Raw genomic sequence first — 18,993 nt, forward strand, 5'->3', positions numbered from 1 at the left:
CATTCGAATGTATCTCGGGCATGTTATTTCCGTTCAGGGCATCGTACATGGAACTGTACAAGGGTCTAGGAGATTAGTGATTGGGGGCGGAAAAAGCTGAAAAAGTACCTATCCACCTGGTTGGAGTTAGTATTGGTCTACGATGATCCACTTCATTTTGATTGCTGCTTGTTTATCGTGCTGACTTCATTTGAGGGCACTTAGTGAAACAAGGCTCATACCTCTCCGGACTTAGTTGATGCAAATGAGGCTATCCATATGTACCTCTTAAGTCCTCATACTTGATCGGTGAGTTCAGGCGGATTACGACATCCGAGGCTCGAGTCCAGCTCCGTCCAGAGAATATTGAATTTCATATTCAATCATAATAGATCGTAGATGTTAGATGGCTTTAGTGAACAGAGAACCAAGAGCAGGCACCAGCATGCTTTGGAACGAAGATGGCGGTTGTACGAAGAACATTGAATGCCTCAACGGGTGCCTAGCTGGATAGCAACAGATCTGAACCCTGTATCTGCATCATCGGGTGCAAGGATATCATGCAAGCATCTTGAAACAGGCCCATACCCCAACTTGGCGAAAGATTAGATCCATTTTACATGTTTACAAAAAGGAATAGACGAGGCAAATATTTGCACACAGCATTATTATGTTTCATTTAAAATGAAGCGCGCCAGCTACTACAGCTCAGGCGACACAATTTCAGGTATCAAGAAAAAAACCCATCCGGTACGCAGTGTTGAATGCAAGACCATCCCGGTCCAAACCCACGCCAGTAAAATCGAAAATAAGCACATAGCCCAGGTTTGTGGAGCACCACTTTTTATGCCGTTGAAGGACAACCACTGAGGAATTCTAAGTTGATAAAGAATCCCGAATGCCAATCGTAACATCGTCGAATCATGTTGAAAATCTATATCTCAAAAGGAAATGGAATATCGGACGCAATTGGAATCATAGCTTTTGCTCAGAAAGTTGAGAAAAGTGTGGTTGCGTATCGCTTAGTAGCGGTAGATCTCGGGCTTGAAGGGACCAGCGACCTCAAGGCCGAGGTACTCAGCCTGGACGGGGGTGAGCTCAGTCAGCTTGACGTTGACGTGAGCCAAGTGGCAGCGAGCGACCTGCTCGTCGAGCTGCTTGGGGAGGACGTAGACACCAACGGGCTTCTTGCCCAGGCTGCCGAACTCAATGTACTTCTCGCTGAAAGCCTTGTCCTCGGCCTTGAACAGAGCGATCTGGGCAAGGACCTGGTTGGAGAAGGAGCAGGACATGACGAAGGAAGAGTGACCAGTGGCACAACCCAGGTTGACAAGACGACCCTCAGCAAGAAGGATGATGTGCTTGCCGTTGAGGAGGTAACGGTCGACCTGGGGCTTGATGTTCTGGACGGACTGAGCGTTGGCCTTCAACCAGGCAACGTCAATCTCAATGTCGAAGTGACCAATGTTGCAAACGATAGCGTCGTTGCGCATGGCCTCGAAGTGGCGGCCAACAAGGATGTCACGGCAACCAGTGGTGGTAACGAAGATCTGACCGATGGAAGCAGCCTCATCCATGGTGACGACCTCGAAACCCTGGACAGCGGCCTGGAGGGCGTTGATGGGGTCGACCTCAGTGACGAGAACGCGAGCACCCATGGAGTGAAGGGCCTGGGCACAACCCTTACCGACATCACCGTAACCGGCAACGACACCAATCTTACCAGCGATCATGACATCGGTGGCACGCTTGATACCGTCGATGAGGGACTCACGGCAGCCGTACAGGTTGTCGAACTTGGACTTGGTGACACAGTCGTTGACGTTGATGGCAGGGACCTTGAGGGTACCCTCCTTCAGCATGCGGTAAAGGTGGTGGACACCGGTGGTGGTCTCCTCGGAGACACCGTAGCAGCCCTCGAGCTGCTCGGGGAACTTCTTGTGGACAAGGGAGGTGAGGTCACCACCGTCATCGAGGATAAGGTTGAGCTTCTTGCCATCCTTGAAGGCGGAGAGCTGCTGCTCGAGACACCACTCGTACTCCTCCTCGGTCTCACCCTTCCAGGCGAAGACAGGGACACCGGCAGCGGCGATGGCAGCAGCGGCGTGGTCCTGGGTGGAGAAGATGTTGCAGGAAGTCCAGGTGACCTCAGCACCGAGGTGGGTGAGGGTCTCGATGAGGACGGCGGTCTGGATGGCTAGAGAGAAAGTCAGATCGAATTTTCTGCAAGGGTCTTGGGTAAAAACATACTCATGTGGAGACAACCGGCGATACGGGCACCGGCCAGGGGCTGGTCAGCACCGTACTTCTCACGGATGGCCATGAGACCGGGCATCTCAACCTCGGAGAGCTCGATCTCCCGGCGACCGAAGGCAGCCAGGGACTAAATAATAGCAAGTTAGTTCATGAAAAGGACAGATTGATAAAAAGAAATTGGACAATGGAGGACAGAAAATACATACGATGTCAGCGACCTTGAACTTGTGAGCGGGGGCAGCCATTTTGTATGTGTGAATTAGAAAACTGTGGTCAAGGTATTAGCAAGAATTGAATGAAGGAAGAAAATGTGAATTGATTAGAAACGAACCAAAAAAGGGGAGAAGTATGGAGGATAGAAGAAGAGAAGAGGGAAAGAGAAGAGAATAAAAGGGAGGGGACTGCAGATCCTAGAGGAGGGGGAGAAAAACTTCTGGGACCCATGAGTTTGTTTTGGTACATAATTTCACACACAACCTAATATGTAAATGTAAGTACCGGTACTTACCCACTAAGCCCACCTAAGCTAATGGTGGGGTCAAGCTTAGTCAACCACATCGGCATCGGTAGACTCTCAACCTGCCGAATATTGAATCTGGAGTAGGACCTTGGAGGGAATACCTTCGTATTTCGGTTATCTTCGGACTATTTGACACTGATCAACTACGTCTATGTCAATGAGCACAAGGTACTTGATCCAACGAACCTATTGGAATATTCAATACACCCATATTCCAGTATCTTTTCCTTGAATGGAATCATCCATACTCGGATAGTAGAAACTCCGTGGAAAAATACACCTTAGGAGACGGTGTATAAGAAAGATGTCATAGAATTCACTCGGTCAGAAAGGAAAGATTATCCCGGCATAACAGTAAAAAAACTCATCACATCATTAATCATCAATCATTTCCATAGCCCGAAACAACAAGATCAAGAACCCACGATGGACGCACTAATAAGAAATCCGTGCAGGTTCGCTCGAAGTTTCGTTATAGGCAAGCGAAGCAGTCCTCGAGGGTGGATACTCAATCTCATCAGGCCACCGAGTCCGCCTAGGCGGGCCATGACTGCGCGCCCGTTTCTCATGCCTCTTCCTCGCCCGCTCGCAACATTCTTCCTGGAAATGCTTATGTTCCTTCCGCTTCTCGTTAACCTCCTTCCACTCCGAATATGCCCCCTTGATACCCAGCGCTGCTAAGCCGACACTGAAGGCGTCCAACGCATTGGCCTTGATCTTGCGTTTGTGTGCCTCCTCTGGCGAGATCTTCCCCTCCTCCAGTTCCTTCATTCGCTTCTTCCGTTTCTGAATACCTCCATAAACACTATGTGCCGCGTGCACAGTAGCCACGGTGGCCAAGCCACCGGTCAACAGCATGTCGCGCTGCATCTTCTTGTGTTTCTTTCTCTCCTCATCACTGTCACCTAAGTCAGAATCACTCTCGGAACTGGAATGCCTTTGGGCGATCGCTTTAGTTGTTGCTGCGCCGTCGCCTCCGGACTCTCCGCGCGGCGCGCTAGTGGGTAGCGATCTCCTATTGTTATAGGGGTAAAAGGGTTGGGATAGTCTTCCATCCACGGAACGATATCGACCTACATCTCTCGAGCCTCTGCCCCGTCTCCGATCCCTGCTGCTGCTGCTTCGGTAGTCACTATCTGCGTCGGAGTCGGAATAAGAGTTGGAACGATCGCGACGTCGGGAGTCACGGTGTCGGTGTCGTCGCCGGTCACCGCTCTCGCGCCGTTCGTCTGCACGCTTTCCTTCTTCGCCTAGACCCAAGGCCGCCATGCCTTTGTTGAGGTAGTCTGAGACACTCTTGCTGCGCTTCTTTGTGCCGCGTCGGTCATCATCGCTACCTGAGGATGAGCCTCGTCCGCGAGGACGAGACCGGGAGCGAGAGATACGGTCATAGATTTCTTTGCCGGCAGCTGCGAGCGCACCAGAGGCTGCTATGTCTTTGAAGCCACTGCTAGACTTTCGTCTACCGCGGGAATTACGGCCTCGGGACTGAGATCGGCCTCCATTCATGAAATGACTGGCGGCAAGACCTGCCAAAGTAGACTCGACCACATGCCGTTTGCTGTGCTTGTTGGGATCGCGGTCAACGAGACCATCAGTCCCAGCAGCCGTGACAGCAGCGGTCAGGATCCGCTTGCCCTTTTCACCAGTCCATTCACCGGGGTCTTTGCGAGACCGGAAGGCTTCAACGGCACCGGCTGTGAGCGCGGCACGAGCGGCTTGAGCAATACGCCCTTGGCTGCGTTCACGGTGTTTGCGATCGCGATCACGACTGCGGCTGCGGCTGCGGCTACGCGATCGAGAGTCTGAGGAGTAGCGGCGATGGCGAGATGATCCGCGACCACGGCCACGGTCACTGCTGTATCTGGACGAGGCAGCTCCTAGACCGAGGGCACTCATTGCTTGTTCACTGAATGACTTGCGGCGTCTATGGCGGGGTGGAGATGGGCTAGGCGATGGAGAGTATCTAGAGCGGCGCGGGCCTGCAAAGGTAAGAAAATGCGCCAAAAAAACCTCCCTGTTCATCAAAAACGGGCAGGAAATTACTTACGACGATCATCGTATTGGCGTGATGGTTGAGCGCGTGAGCGATACCCATCGTAATACGGATCACCACTGACAGAGGAAGCACGGCGCACATTCTCATAAACCGGGCGCCGCGATCGCCTCGAGTCGTAACCACGCTCATAGACATACCCCTCGCCGGGTGGATAATCGCGCTGAATTTCCTCGACTGATCCATCAGGGTAGACTTCTCGTTCGTACCTTGAATAGCGAGGGGTGTCATAATAGTCTGGAGCGTAGCTGACTGGGCGGGTACGGTCGCGCGGGGCCTGGTACCGGTGTTCCTCATAGTAAGCCATGGTTCCACGTGGGGCGCTCAGGAAAGCGGTTTATCGGTTTATCAAGGGCGAACAAAAAAATAATGTCGTGCGAAACTTGCCACCTTTTACAGGGACGAGAAGAAGAGTGACGAGATCACAATAAGCCGAAAGTGAGGAAATATAGCGGGGCAGGTGGCGTGACGTAGCAGGGATCAACTGAGGCTGGAGACAAACTTGGCGTGGCTGAGAGACTGTAGGCTGTGATAGTTAATTCCATTAATCTTTACTTTTTCCCTTGTGTACCTTCAAAAGGCAGAAATCTTAGAAAGGGACAAAGTAACTTTCAGAAAGTGATCTCACTTCATATATTAATATCACACAAATGGTGTGACCGATATGACGTCGTCCCACCGTTTAGAATTCTAGCCGTAGATGCAAGGAAAATGTAGGAAATTTTTTATCATCGAATAAGCGACCGCTCGGATGATGCCGTGGATTAAGTATCGACCTGTCATTGACAAGGCAGGGCTATTATTTCGGTGCGCGACGTCATGGTGCATTGATTTATCTCCAAGGGGAATGGCTAAGCCTTGCCGTTATGTCGCGTCTGGAACAAATCCACAGGGAATTTGCCAAAGCAAAGAAAGTCCACGGATTGACCACCATATAGACCTGGAGTCCCAGAGTAAAGTTATTCGCTATATGATTTAGTTGCAAAAGAATAATTTTCTAAGTTCTATGCGATTAGAAGTATAAGCAAATTCCCCCGTCAACAGTCGTTCCATGGAACAAACTTCGGCTGGTCCCGCCATTTGTCCAGGAAATAGATTCTAGATTCGTGTAATTGACTTATACTTCATTGGATTGTCACTCTATTATCAATAAGATTATGTTGCTCGGTGCAGCCAGAACTGGTCGCACACACGGTCATTCCATTCATGGTGATCCTTGATAAGTACTATACAAAAATACGTCACAACCCTCAACTCAGATAGCCGCTTCCAACGGGTTGGTCAACGTTCCAACCATTCAGGTATTTCATAACACAATATAGAAGCAGATGCAATGCTACATGGGATATACAACAGGAAGGCAAAAATAAAACAAAGAAAGAAAGAAACAGCTAGCAAGATAGCCAGTATTGAGTCGCATCCCACAAGATCTGGACGCCGGGATGTCTGTCCCCTATTCCAGTCACCAGATCACTCCCGGTCTCGTGAGGTAACCAGGGTGGTGCGAGAATGATAAAGCCGATTGGCTATGCATGTTCGAGAATGAAAACAAGTAGACTCCGGGGCAGAAAATGCGCTACAGAGACAAGACAGGAGAAGGGACACTGCACAGCAGTGGGTAGGAAGATTGGTTTCGTCAGGGAATAGTAGAGTCCGTATGTAGATGCAAGTGATGGAAAGGTATAAAGAGCCAGCCAGCCGGGGAGTAGGACTGGGTGATGCTCTGCACGAGTCGTTTTAAGGTAGGCGAGGTGCACTGCTAGGAGGCGGCATAGAACCATCGGTGGTCTGGCTAACTGTCCGATGATGAGTACCAGTCGCATAACCACTATCAGGTCTCGACAAAGCCCATCTTTGTTCACCGTCCGGTTCGGAGGTGGTCGAGCGCATATCGTCAGAGTGTGTGCGGTGCGTACGGATGTGTTGCTTCATATTATCCTTGCGAGTGAACGCCTTGTTGCAGATGGGACAGTGGACACTCTTCTCGCCCGTGTGCTTCTTGCCATGGCGAGCAGCGTGGCCTGATGTGGTAAAAGTGGCCGTGCAGCCATGGGTCGAATGGTATGGACATGGATACTTGTTCTTTCGACCGGTGCCCCGTTGGCCGGTCCCCTGGGAGGATTTATTCTCTGATGGTGGCGCAGAATGGATCTCGGGGGGTGTTCGCGGAGGGGCAGGCCCACGAGAAGGATATCGGTATGGGTCCCGTCGCAGGTCCTGCCGGGCGTACGGGTGATAACCGACTGATGACGGTTGGCTTAGTATGTAGTCGTAGGCGGAGCCATCGGAGGAGCCTGGTGAGACGGCCTGGACCGCCTCGTTCACAGGATCTAATGGATGCCGATAGCCTCGGGGAGAGACTGTGGGGGACTCGGACGATGCGAGCGGGCGCGAGTGCAAATTACTGACAGGTGGGAGGCGCTGGTGCTGGTGCTGCGGCTCGGACGAGTTCAAAGTCCCGACTCTGGGGTTGGATCGAACCGCAAACGACGGGTGGTCGTCATTGTTGAGGATCGATACAATGTTTGCCCTGCTGCTGACGGACATTTCCTCCGTGTCCCGATACACGGTCACCCGGGCTGGAAAATTATACTAGATTGAAAATTATATTAGTATTTTCACCTTCAGTTTACCCGCTCAGCCGGGCCTAGGTACTCGAGAGGATCTGACAAATTACAGTTGCAACGGGAGAGGGTGGAAAGACAAGAGCAAGGGAATGAGAGGGGCTCTGTGCCTCCCGTTGCAACCCTAACAGGCCATTGCAAACATACCAGTGGTTCGCGGAAGATGTTTGTCTTCTGTGTTGTATAACACGTCGACAACATTAGGTCCTATAGAAGGAGTCTGGGCTGCAGACCTGACAAGGCCAAAGGAGTCGAAGCTGTGCTCTGTCCCTGTTTGTTCGCAAATGAGGCGAAGAACAGAGAGCGTAATCAAGACGATCTCCAGAAGTGACAAATGTCGATCCCAACCTTCGAAATAACCCGGGAGAAGCTCGTGTTGGCGAATGTCGTTGACGGAGTAAATGAATCCCGATTTTCGTGCTCCGTGACGAGAGTTTTGACTTATTTTCTTGTCGAAGACCTGGTTCCTTTTCTCGTCTTTGTTTTTTTTTTCCCGCTGTTCCCAAATTCGACGTGGGGGAACACAATCCTTAACGGCAGTTGGAAACCGGCCTGAGAATCTTGGCTGTGATCAAATACACAATTGCTGGGTCGTTTAAACCGTTTGAACTGATCACTAGCTACCGTCTTCGAGAGAAGTGTCCAGCTCGGGAGCAAGATCAAAAGTCAAGGTTCTCTTATATCACGACTGTTGTGTTGCAAATAGAGTTGGCTTTTGGTTGCCTATGATGGAAGGTTGATGAGTGGCAAGGAGGGGAAGATGTTGATAGATAGGCGAGATGACCCAAGATAACCAAAAGGAAAGAATGGTTTGAGAGAGATTCAAACCAGAAGGGAAAGGATGAAGAATACAGTAGAATCGGAGAAGAAAAAGAAAAGGAAAAACACAAAATTTACGAAGCCATGTCCCATTTCAGGTACTAAACATACTAAATAATGGCACCAGTAAAAGCCAAGCTTCCAGGGTCTGTTAAGAGAGGCTCCCCCAGAAGTTCCACGTATTTTGATACGTTGGATACCAAGCGGACTTAAGTGGAGTGGAGCTAAGGAAATACAAGGGAAAACAGCATACGTATGTTGAGGAAAAAATAAGAAAAGAAAAAAGAGAAATTAAATTAAAGAGGATTCACTGCCGACAGGACCCCTAATCCACCTGGAACTATGGCGGTTTCTGTGCAGACCCGTTTCTGGCTCCGTTTCTTCCGGCCCGCCCCATCTCGACCCTGGCGGGGACATTGACTCGTCAGCTTAAGATCTTTGGGTAATTTTTAATTTTATATGCTTTTCTGCTTTTTACTTTTGACTTTACTTTTTGATTTGTGCGTTCAATTCAAGGTAGATAACAGATTCTACATTTGACATTTCCGAAGCTTGTCCACCGGTATTCCGACTTCACCTGATTGATAGATTCTACAACTAGGGCTTCGGTTGGGCCAAGCAAAGCCGTAAAAACAAAAGTTGTGAATCCCGGGTAAACTGCGGAAAAGAATTTTTTTGAAGGAAAAAAAAAAAAAAAACTCGAAAACACGGCCCAGAAAGTGTTTTCCCCTTGGTTCCATGGACCCTGGGAACGATAATCGGCGCAGGGACTCCGTTCTTTGGATTAATCGGGACTTTTCTTTACCCATACTTTACCGCCTCGGGAATCGTTTTAAACACGGCACAAATCATATTATTGTCAATAGCTATACCCCATAGACCATCTAAACCCCCTTTTCTAGACAATCTATTGAATTTTTTATACAGTTGGGGGCGAGCCGCTGGAGTCCGTGACGTACGTAAGTGATGATGTTGCGCTCTTCACTTAACCTCATTGGGAGTTCACCTCCGGCTCCGAGGTTTTAGGCGGTGGGGATTGGCTCCAGAGACTGGATGCTTGCGAAGCCCTATCTTCCCGATTTAATTCTCCTTCCGTTGTGCTTAGTCCTGCAGGGCCCTGGAACAAATTTATACCAAAAAACCCCATTCGGTATTGAAAACAACCCATGATCTACAAGGCTATCCATCCCGAGCTTTTAGAAGTCTAATTGCTCATCCTCAACTGCGAAGGAAAAACGTGCACTTCGAATCTGGCCCGATCGACATCCATTTTGATCGAGCTTTCTCCCGGGAAGGAGATTCCAATCCCGTTAGTTACGACACCTGCGACGTACGCAGATAAGGCCAATAACAAGGGGATCGCGTATACGTCCCCTAGTTGCGTACATCTTGGAAAAATAAAAGAGGAAGAAACAGTAAAATACGGGTCCAAGGGGCAGATCTAGCCCGTACAGCTTTCGTACTCGTACGCGTCCACCGCCCCGCCCCGTGAACTGCGCGGGGACTCTCCGCCCAGCGTACGTAAGTCAGCAGCGTATGGATTTAACTCCTGGATACATAGTGCCATGTAGTCGGAATTACCGAGTGCAATCATAATATGGGCCCTGAGATATCTGAACACTCGCTGATCGAATCTTTACTCTCAATCAGGTATCCAGCAATTACGCCTGTTCTTTCGTCGATGGCGTAAGCCAGCTACGGATGGCAGCCGATTAGCCAAGCTTCTGCATCTCCCGATCTTGACCCTGAACACCAAAAAGGGTCATGTGGTTCGTGGCGATGGAGGAAAGGAAAAAAGCCCCCATCAAAGATTTGATTCCAGACCTGACCATTGGGTGTGTCAAGCCGAGAGATGATTTGCTCGACAACAACGCTTGACGGGGCATACGTATGCTGTATACGTATATCAACCCCCCACTGGGCTGAACTAGCCCCGATCCAGCGATTATACTTCTGTGCTTATCCTGACTAGTACAACTAGTGCTCGCATCATGTCCATGATTCGTACGTGGCCAAGTCTTGGAAGATTACGCCACATGTCTTTTCGACTTGTCAGGGACTCTTTTAGCGTGGTTTCTGAGGGTTTAAATTTTTTTCCTTTCTCTTAGCGGACCCTTTTTTTTTTTACTTTACCCCTAGTATCGTTATGATACGCCTCTTTCTAACCCTGAATGCAGGGACTCGTGGCCAGCCCCTCCCTCTTACCGTATTAAGTCTAGTCTGACGTCAATTGTGACCGAGCTCCTCAATACCATCCCTTATCTCTACTAGTGCTATGGAGATGCTAATTTGCAGATGGATGCCACTACTGCACCTGCTCAAGCCTGCCCACGCGGCCTTTCTGCACTATCTTCTACACGATCTTGGTGGCTTGTAAAATTAAATCCCGGTTTCTTGCTTTTCGGATCAGGGTGTTTTCCAGAGACCTCAAGTCAGTGACAATTTCTGACGAATGATATTTAAGAAAATGAAAATGAAAATCCTGAGGAACCGAGTTTGGACAAATTTAAATGAGTAATTTTGGGTTTGGAAATCCTTGGAACAGAAAACACGTGGTAAACCCCATCCGTACCAACTTGAGAACTCTGGACCTCATGTTTACGCTCCACAGCCACACAAGTTCTTCAGTTGCTGCCTGATTTCCAAAAATGTTCCGAACTATTGACGATGATTCGCTCGGTACCTAACGGGCGACTCCATAGACGATCCGGCACCCGTTCTCCCGGAGCTTTTATCTTCCAGACGATCACAAATGCCCCCGACTTATGCCGCTGCCTAGTTACTCCATCAACGACTGCGATCGCATTGTGGCGCATGTCATCTCATCTTGATTCTGGACCCGGGAATATCTATTTCTGGTGTTTGGGTCCATGCTTCTTGCTTTGACCACGTGCGTGCGTCGTAGCTTAGGTAGCTTCGTAGCTACTTCGTATATCCGGCTAATGACCCGTAGAAGACCCGTTCCGGATACCGAAAGGAACAAGATAAACAATGCGCTATGTCGCACTATGCTTCGTCATAATAATAACCTTCCTAGCGATGATAATAGCATGAAACAATCGCCTCAAGGTGGAATCGAGTGCGTACTGTCCCCATTCCAATCTGCCTGATAAATTTAGTGCCCTTGATAATTTTCAAGCTTCATCAGTTGTCGTTTGGCCGCGTATATGGATATTTGTTCACTCCAGCTCCACATATCAGATCAAGACCTCGGCAGGAAAAAGGCCGCTGACATATCAATGAAAATCAATGAAAATCACTGCCCTGATCCTCGCTTGGAACGATGATCCACAGGCCCCATCCACAGTGAACGGGTACAGTACAATGCAGGTCACTTATCCGTATCCGTATAACCGTAATTCAAACAAATCCAGGACCAAAAAAAGCAAAATGAGAAACTCATCAATGCAGGTTCACTATCACTATGCATAATCTAAACAAAATACTCCGCGCCAGCTGAGTTGGCCAAAGGACGAATCATTTTTTAGTGATATCTAAAGAAGGCCAGATAGGTCCAGGTAGCGCCACACACACATCATATCGCAGATAAAGTGGATCAATCATATTAGTACAAAATTCGGCGCGAACTTCCTTGGAAGTTTCATCCATTGTGCGAAGGAAAACAGACCCCTGCTCGCTGAATCAAGCATACAAAGCTCAGAGCATGATCAGGACTCAATATTATCATTTAACAGTTCCCCATCAGGATATCATCCATGTCACTCGTAGTAGCTGTAAACACCCACCCTTGGGACCCTACACATAAATCCTTCGACCAGAAACCTGTCCTCCCCCGAAAGACAAAGATCCCAAGCCTTAGCACTCAAGTCCGGCATAACTTACCCTTGAAAATAATACAGGGCCCATAATTAAAACCACAATCGTCTCACACCAAACCACAGCTGCGCTCCCATTCGATCGGCACACAAAGGGTCCGGCCGAACAGAGCGCGAAGTGGAGTCGAGCGGGGAGCAATACTCGCTGAATGTCCGTGGTAAGAAGATGAGAGGTGACGAGGCCTGGATTCGTAGACATCGAAGCTCGAGCTAGGTTCATCTCGGCTCGGTGGCTAGGTGGAGGGGGAGGGAGAAGTAGCTAAGCGTTTTACGAAGCTTGCTTTTGATCCGTGCGCGATGGGGACGAATCCGCCACGTTGCTTTTCCATAATGAGTGGAGAGTGTGGCTAGGTAACGTTATCAGGGGATGTGTACCGAGTATCAGTACATTAGAGTAATGCACGAAGTGAGGTTCCGGCTGTATTGTGGGCATGTATGGGCAAGGATACGGGTCTGTTCTGTTACGGGCACGCCGAAACGCTACTAGTGATAAGTGTCATTGCTTCATTTTTTTTCTTTTCTGGAATAATGTCAATACAATGCACTATTGTATGTCACGGAAATGAGGGTCTGTACGGTAACCACCGGATGCAGGGTGGACAAGCTAGTGCATCAGAATCTGCTCGGGCTGCGTAAGCGGAAACGTCATGTTGGTGGATGTGGTTAAGCAAACTCCACGCAGACTTAGCGAGATGTCCTTTACTTGGTCCTTGGGAGATTAGTCTGGCTCTTTGGGAATTTAATAGGTTGGCCCCTGCATGTTTAGTGGATATGCGATATCTCGGCTACGAATACGGAGTATGGGACGTGGAGGAGGGTTGATTGGGGTCCCTGGATGGCAATGTTTGCCAACTCAAGCCTCGGGACTCCAGGTCCTGTCGTGAAGTTCGGGGGCTGACGGTAAATGGGGGAGTTTGCCTAACGAGAATATCATTTTGTGGTCTGTTGACAGGCGTGGGTCACTTTAAAGAATGGAAAAAAGTCCATTCTTCAACGACTCTCCTATTGACTGACTTTCTACCCTGAAAGTAAGTACATTGATAGCTCCGTCCCACTGATATCAAGATACACTTCTACATTAGATACGCACTTACTTATGATGGAGGATGTCTTTTCTGAGGATGGTCAAATGAAAAAGCTAGTTGAGTACTCCGTATATCACACAACTAGATGAAACCTATCTATCTCGGAGAGCTTCCGTATCAGGAAGAGAACCGAAGAACCTGACCGGCCTGACCAGCTTTAAGAACTAGTCAAAGGCGTCGATACGATATTGATAGTGGTATTACTTGCAAGACTACCACTGACAGAGACTGACACCGGTTCGACTCGCAGGTAAAAATTATTGTTCGTCGGATCTTCCACGCCTCCTGTCACCGGAACTGCATACCAACGCTGGGCGGTGGTTGTATAAACCGTAGGAGGTATCCTCCCAATACTAACCAGCAATGTCGCCGTATAAGAAGATTCTGGTGGCGCATTGACCGTCTCCGAGATAGCCAGAGCAATAGTCGTCGTATCCGTGGTTGACTTGGTATCAGTCGTCGTGTAGCTATAGGCAAGGGCTATCGCCCATGTAGCCGTGACCTCATCCACGCCAGGGACTCCTGCTTTCTCTGACATCGTTTGTGTCGAAGTGATGGATTGCACCTGTTGATCCGTCGTTGTGATGGTCAATGTCTGGGCGTCGGTGTTGGTGAGTGTCACAGTGACGGGTTGCGGTATCGTGCTGTTGTTGGTTCCGGAGATGGATGATACTAGACCGGATGAGGAAGATGTGCTGCTTATCACAACGTTGAACGGCTCAATGATTTCTTTCACTGGGTTGACGCCGATCCAGCTAAATGAGCTCATCTCATCGTTGAAGGAGGCGTCGTCTCCTAGATCCGAGAGTTCTTTGGTTCTGCCCCAGCCCTTAATGTTAGAGTATCTGTTCCCTGTGCCGTCGAAGTTGTCGTAAAGTGTGAACTCCTGTCGGTCATCGAGAGTCTTCCAGCGGACTGAGGAAATTGAGTCTTGCAGCCACCACTTCTCGACGTTCACAATAGTACCGGGGCTCCATTCGCTCAAGAAGATCGTCGTACGGCCACCACTGAAGCCGACATCCTCAAACATCTCGACGGCACCCATGTTGAGATCTACCGTCCGCCAGAAAAAGCAGGAAACGATGTCATTCATATGCATGGCCCAGAGATCAAGCGATTCTGTGTTTCCAGTGCCGACTAGGTCGACGCATCGGCCACAGTCACTAAGATCGGCGACCGACTGTCCTGCGGAATTTGACACATAATTATCCATTAAGGTCATCACTGTGCCAATGGGCAAGTTGAACGCGACCCAGGTGGCTGCATCCAGCATAGAAGATTTGAAGGTGTGACGTTGGCTTGGCGCGTAATCATCTATATACAAGTCCAATCTTGTGCTGGACCAGTTGTCGTCCACAAACAGTGATACGGTGCCGCTGGGCACTTCTGGTGGGGAGGTAGACGTTGCGGGTGGTTTGGTGAGGAGGGCAACTAGGCTAGCAGGAGAAGGATCCGTCATTCTGAAGTCAATTTAACGGGTGATGTTCTTGTTTGAAAAGAATATATATGAAGCTGTCTTTCAAAGGAGTCAATAGTGGTTACTCTTAGATTAACGCACGCCAGGCATCGTTCTCTTATAGATATCTGTCTTGACGCTCGAAAAAATAGATCAAAAGGTTGGCAAATTCTACCGATCTTTGACAATGAAGATTGGACAGAGACAATTTTTGGCAGAGCTGAAGGAAACGGCACTTAACTCTAAAAACGAGGTGAATGATCTAAATAGGCCTATAACGAAGATGGCGTCCGTATTCATCTACAGGAGTGCATGTGTGAAAGGAGAGATTACTGAATAACAACTTTGAAGAAGTGTAGGATAAGCAGAGGAGAAATAGTCAAGTGGCGTAGTGCAATTACATGCAGTACGGATGAAAGGCTAAACGGGCTCTCTACAACTAATTCCCAAGAATGGAGATACATTGCGCTATGTCTCAAGTGCCTCATAGTATAGTTAATATGATAGTATACTTCATACTGGCTTCTTCTGAAGATTGTCTATAGGGTACTTTGTCAGAGGTCACAGCGTATTTAAGTTCAACATATGCCAGTGGCTGCTAAGAAAAGCTTTCATGCAAATACTGAGGTAAGCTTAACAATATAGGGCAACATAAAGCGACGCAGGGTCTCATTAAGGCTGAGCGGCGTTAACTTGTGATTTCGCAACTTGAGGGCTGAATACGGTGTGGTCAATCAAATCGCTCATGGCTCCGTGAGACGAGGCAGGCAATTGTGGTTCTGTGTCAAAGCGGATGTATTTTTTCTCTCTGCTCACTTTTCCATTGACTGTCGCACATTGTGACGTCCTACCCTGAATTGCTTGGTACCATTACCCCACTTTCTACCTGAGGGCTACTGAGCCGACGGACATTTGAGATCTCGACATTCTCTTCAAGTTGAACTCAAAGCAGTCAGCTCTTCAGCTGGTAAGAGTGAATAAAAGAGCTGAAGCCTATGAACTCCACACTAGCAAGTTGGCTTGCGGAGTAAATTGTGTCCTTAAGCATCGAGGCCACTCTAGCAACCTGGGGGTACCTCCTCGTGCTGCTAGAGACTATCTTTCAACCGTCCTAGTCGAGACTACTTGAAGAAAGGAATAGCTTAGTACATGTGTATACAGAAAGGGCACTAGGCAGGAGCTGATTAACACCCATTGATATGAAATACTCTCCAACAACCCGAGGTTGACCTGAGAACTTTTCATTATGAACGTTCAAAGGATCTCACCCATTTGAATACGAGGTCAACGCCATAATAATTATTTAAATTTGGCAAAGTGGACTCAATGTTACCTTATGTAACATTACGACGGCATTAATTATTGAGAGCAGTTGGATAATGTACTGTACCTCACCTGCACATATGAAGCTCCTGAGGTCATAAATATGTAAGCGCTTAAAACTCTTCACCCCAGATGCCGTTTGTAGGATACATTAATTCACATGGTTAGATAAGGTCTATTCATGAGGGCAAAAGAAGAATAAATTTCATTTCTACGTAGCCGAATCAAACCAGTTGTCAAACTCCAGGTCCATGCACAGCAACGGCCAAATGCAAGGGAAGCACAATTTTGTAATTCGAAGAGCACCGAAAGGGGTAGAAAGTGACCAAAACACAGATCAAATCCATTCTCACCTCAGTTTGCTTGGTTGTATATTGAGTATCTAAATCCATGTCTTGTGAGATATTGAAATAATCAAACTCAACTACTGACTGAGAGAGTATTGATATGCCTCGTCCGACAAGCCGAGAAGAAGTTCTCTCACGACTTTGGAAGACACTACCGATGGCTCAATCATCGTCAGAGCTGGCCGGTACGAACATACTTCCATGGACAAGTGGTCAATAAAGCTCGATTGACTAGCGGCGCTGATCTAATGCTGGTCTACAACCCAGGCCGATCCCACATGGCAGGCTGCGGCCGCGTGATCCTGATTCATCAAAATAGTACGTGTCTACGACAAGCCGAACTTTTCCAAATTGCAGATACTAGACCAAATCAGGCTCTAGAGGTCCTCCCCGCTGTGAAGAAGGTCACCGTCCTAGCCGGAGTCTGTGGCACCAATCTCTTCCGTGAGATGCCCGCATCCCCTCCCCCCCCGCCCGAAATGGAGCGCATCGGCTTCGTTGGCGTACAGAACTTAAACACGGTCGGGTTGATCGACGGTCAATTCCGGCGGAATTTCGAGGAGACTGGGAAGGATTTGATCGCAGAAGCCCACAAGCAAGGGCTCGTGACAAGTTATGTATTCGATACGGGGGACGCGACTAAAATGGCGAAGGCAGGCGCGGCTGCCGTAGTCGCGCACGCGGGACTGGCGACTTCTGGCTCGACCGGGGCGTTAGGTGGTCGGCCATTGGAGCAATCTATGAAATTCGTACAGGAGATTCGAGATGCGGCTGGGCAAGTTGATCATATTCTGGTGTTATGTAATGGAGGACCGATTGCGCTACCTTCGGACGCGGGAAGTGTGTTCTCAAGGATGGTGGGTGGGGTTGTTTTCCGAGGCGAGTATGGAGCGGTGACCGGTAGAGGTTGTCAGGTTGTCAGGAGAATGCGAAGCAATTTAAGCGATTAAATGTCTTGGAGTAAAGCTATGAGTGGCTCGGGAGTGAGGGAATTAGCCGGTTTTCCTCTTTTCTTGTTCAAACGGGCAATTTCTCCCCGCGTTGAGTGGATTCTGCGGGGATTCCAATGTTATCGGTTAAATTGCGCGGGGTACAAAGTAACATGATCTGCCAACTTGAACTCATTATTTTTACAGAACCGCATACATCAATCACTCAAAATGGCAAACTCCCGTGTTCTTGAGGGGAAGCTTGGCCTCGTCACTGGCGGATCGCGAGGTGAGTCCAGATGCATTCGATAAGCTCCAATGCCCTAATAGCAAGCTCTAGGAATCGGTGAAGCGATTGCACGTAACCTCGCCGCAAAGGGTGCCTCGCTTTTACTGAACTTCACATCCGAGTCTTCACGAGCCGCCACAAACGAGCTATGCGCCTCGCTAGCCGCGGCCCACGGAATCCGATGCGAAAGTGTCCAGGCCGACCTGAGTAAGCCCGAAGAGGCCGTCAATATCATCGTTGCAGCTGCACAGGAGAAATTCGGATCCTCTGGGAAACTGCAAATTGATATTCTCGTGAACAATGCCGGTGTCTCGGCAGACCGGAACCTAAACGACGCCGCCAAGGGCCCCATCGACGCCGACATTTTCAACTGGCATTATACTATCAACGTGCTCGCTCCTCTCCTCCTCACACAGGCCATTACACCTTACCTTCCAACCGATCGAAGCGGTCGCATCGTCAACATCTCCAGCGTATCTTCATCAATGGGCTTCGTGGGCCAGTCAATCTACGGCGGTACCAAGGCAGCACTCGAGGCTATGACACGTACCTGGGCGCGTGAGTTGGCCGATCATGCCACCGTGAACGCAGTCAACCCCGGCCCTGTGATTGGTGACATGTACTTTAAAGCGGGTGAAGACTTCTGGGCCGATATTCAGGGTTTCCAGGATAATACCCCTGGAAGTAAGTTAGATGTGAATGACCCAGATACTATGGGCCGGATCACGGAGGAGCAGGCGCGTCTGATTCAAGAGAAGATGGGTGGGCGGAGACCGGCTTTCACGAGTGAAATTGCAGGTGTTGTGGGCATGCTCTGTACACCGGATGGGCAGTGGACTACCGGAAGTGTGGTTTGTGCCAACGGTGGAATGAGAATGACTGTGTAGATGGATCTCAATAGAAAACTTTCCAATAGCATTTAAAATTTTTCACTATTTAGAAATTGGCATTTACCGTTACTGGCCTTGATATTGCTAATTAGTACATGTTGCATACGCTGTAGTAAACAGACAATGCAAGTCTCAACCAAAACGGATGTACACATTCAAGGACTAAAGTATTGCAGCTACTGGCTTGAGATTGATCACCCCCGGGAGATATCAGAGAGAATGCTCTCATCAGGGACAGCATCCTTTCAGCAAGATCAAGTAATTCTTCTTTTGTGGCCAGATTGCCAAACGTGAAAGATCCTCAGGTATCTGAGATATTTTCGATTAGGCAGACATACAGACTTTATTGGAGCGCATAAGCGAGTGCAACGTTGTGGCCGTCAGCTGGTGGGCGAACAAAGGACACTGGCAACGGCAATGAGGTGACAAACCAACCACGCAGCGTGACAAACTACATTGTGATAGGTCCAATCCCAGTTGATTGTTTTTTTTTGAAGTGACGGGCTCTATGAAGCTGGAAATGGCTTCTCCTGAGATTTGTCAGAGTGAAATTGAAATACAGTTGGTCTCCTTTCTCAACCAAC

At 48.9% G+C, this 18,993-nt stretch overlaps 6 protein-coding genes across 6 annotated transcripts; 2 read left to right on the top strand and 4 right to left on the bottom strand.

The window, feature by feature from the left end:
* Positions 1-1,001: 1,001 nt before the first annotated feature.
* On the bottom strand, positions 1,002-2,480 carry N7520_000670 (adenosylhomocysteinase; the record flags this gene model as incomplete). The annotated part of the gene is made up of 3 exons (XM_057134605.1): positions 1,002-2,176; positions 2,230-2,362; positions 2,442-2,480. The coding sequence occupies 3 exons, from the start codon at positions 2,478-2,480 to the stop codon at positions 1,002-1,004; spliced, it is 1,347 nt and encodes a 448-aa protein (XP_057000541.1).
* A 710-nt stretch (positions 2,481-3,190) lies between these two features.
* Positions 3,191-5,118, bottom strand: N7520_000671 (uncharacterized protein; the record flags this gene model as incomplete). The annotated part of the gene is made up of 2 exons (XM_057134606.1): positions 3,191-4,737; positions 4,806-5,118. 2 exons carry the CDS (start codon positions 5,116-5,118, stop codon positions 3,191-3,193), a joined length of 1,860 nt encoding a protein of 619 aa, XP_057000542.1.
* Positions 5,119-6,548: 1,430 nt separating this feature from the next.
* Positions 6,549-7,358, bottom strand: N7520_000672 (C2H2-type zinc finger protein; the record flags this gene model as incomplete). The annotated part of the gene is made up of 1 exon (XM_057134607.1): positions 6,549-7,358. One exon carries the CDS (start codon positions 7,356-7,358, stop codon positions 6,549-6,551), a length of 810 nt encoding a protein of 269 aa, XP_057000543.1.
* A 5,974-nt stretch (positions 7,359-13,332) lies between these two features.
* On the bottom strand, positions 13,333-14,634 carry N7520_000673 (uncharacterized protein; the record flags this gene model as incomplete). The annotated part of the gene is made up of 1 exon (XM_057134608.1): positions 13,333-14,634. The coding sequence occupies one exon, from the start codon at positions 14,632-14,634 to the stop codon at positions 13,333-13,335; it is 1,302 nt and encodes a 433-aa protein (XP_057000544.1).
* Positions 14,635-16,458: 1,824 nt separating this feature from the next.
* Positions 16,459-17,251, top strand: N7520_000674 (uncharacterized protein; the record flags this gene model as incomplete). The annotated part of the gene is made up of 2 exons (XM_057134609.1): positions 16,459-16,486; positions 16,569-17,251. The coding sequence occupies 2 exons, from the start codon at positions 16,459-16,461 to the stop codon at positions 17,249-17,251; spliced, it is 711 nt and encodes a 236-aa protein (XP_057000545.1).
* Positions 17,252-17,461: 210 nt separating this feature from the next.
* Positions 17,462-18,406, top strand: N7520_000675 (SDR family NAD(P)-dependent oxidoreductase; the record flags this gene model as incomplete). Its single annotated transcript, XM_057134610.1, has 2 exons — positions 17,462-17,519; positions 17,571-18,406. The coding sequence occupies 2 exons, from the start codon at positions 17,462-17,464 to the stop codon at positions 18,404-18,406; spliced, it is 894 nt and encodes a 297-aa protein (XP_057000546.1).
* Between the last annotated feature and the right edge of the window lie 587 nt (positions 18,407-18,993).

Source organism: Penicillium odoratum, assembly GCF_028828045.1.
Source record: "Penicillium odoratum strain IBT 22623 chromosome Unknown utg000001l_segment0_segment0, whole genome shotgun sequence".
Lineage (NCBI taxonomy): Eukaryota > Fungi > Ascomycota > Eurotiomycetes > Eurotiales > Aspergillaceae > Penicillium > Penicillium odoratum.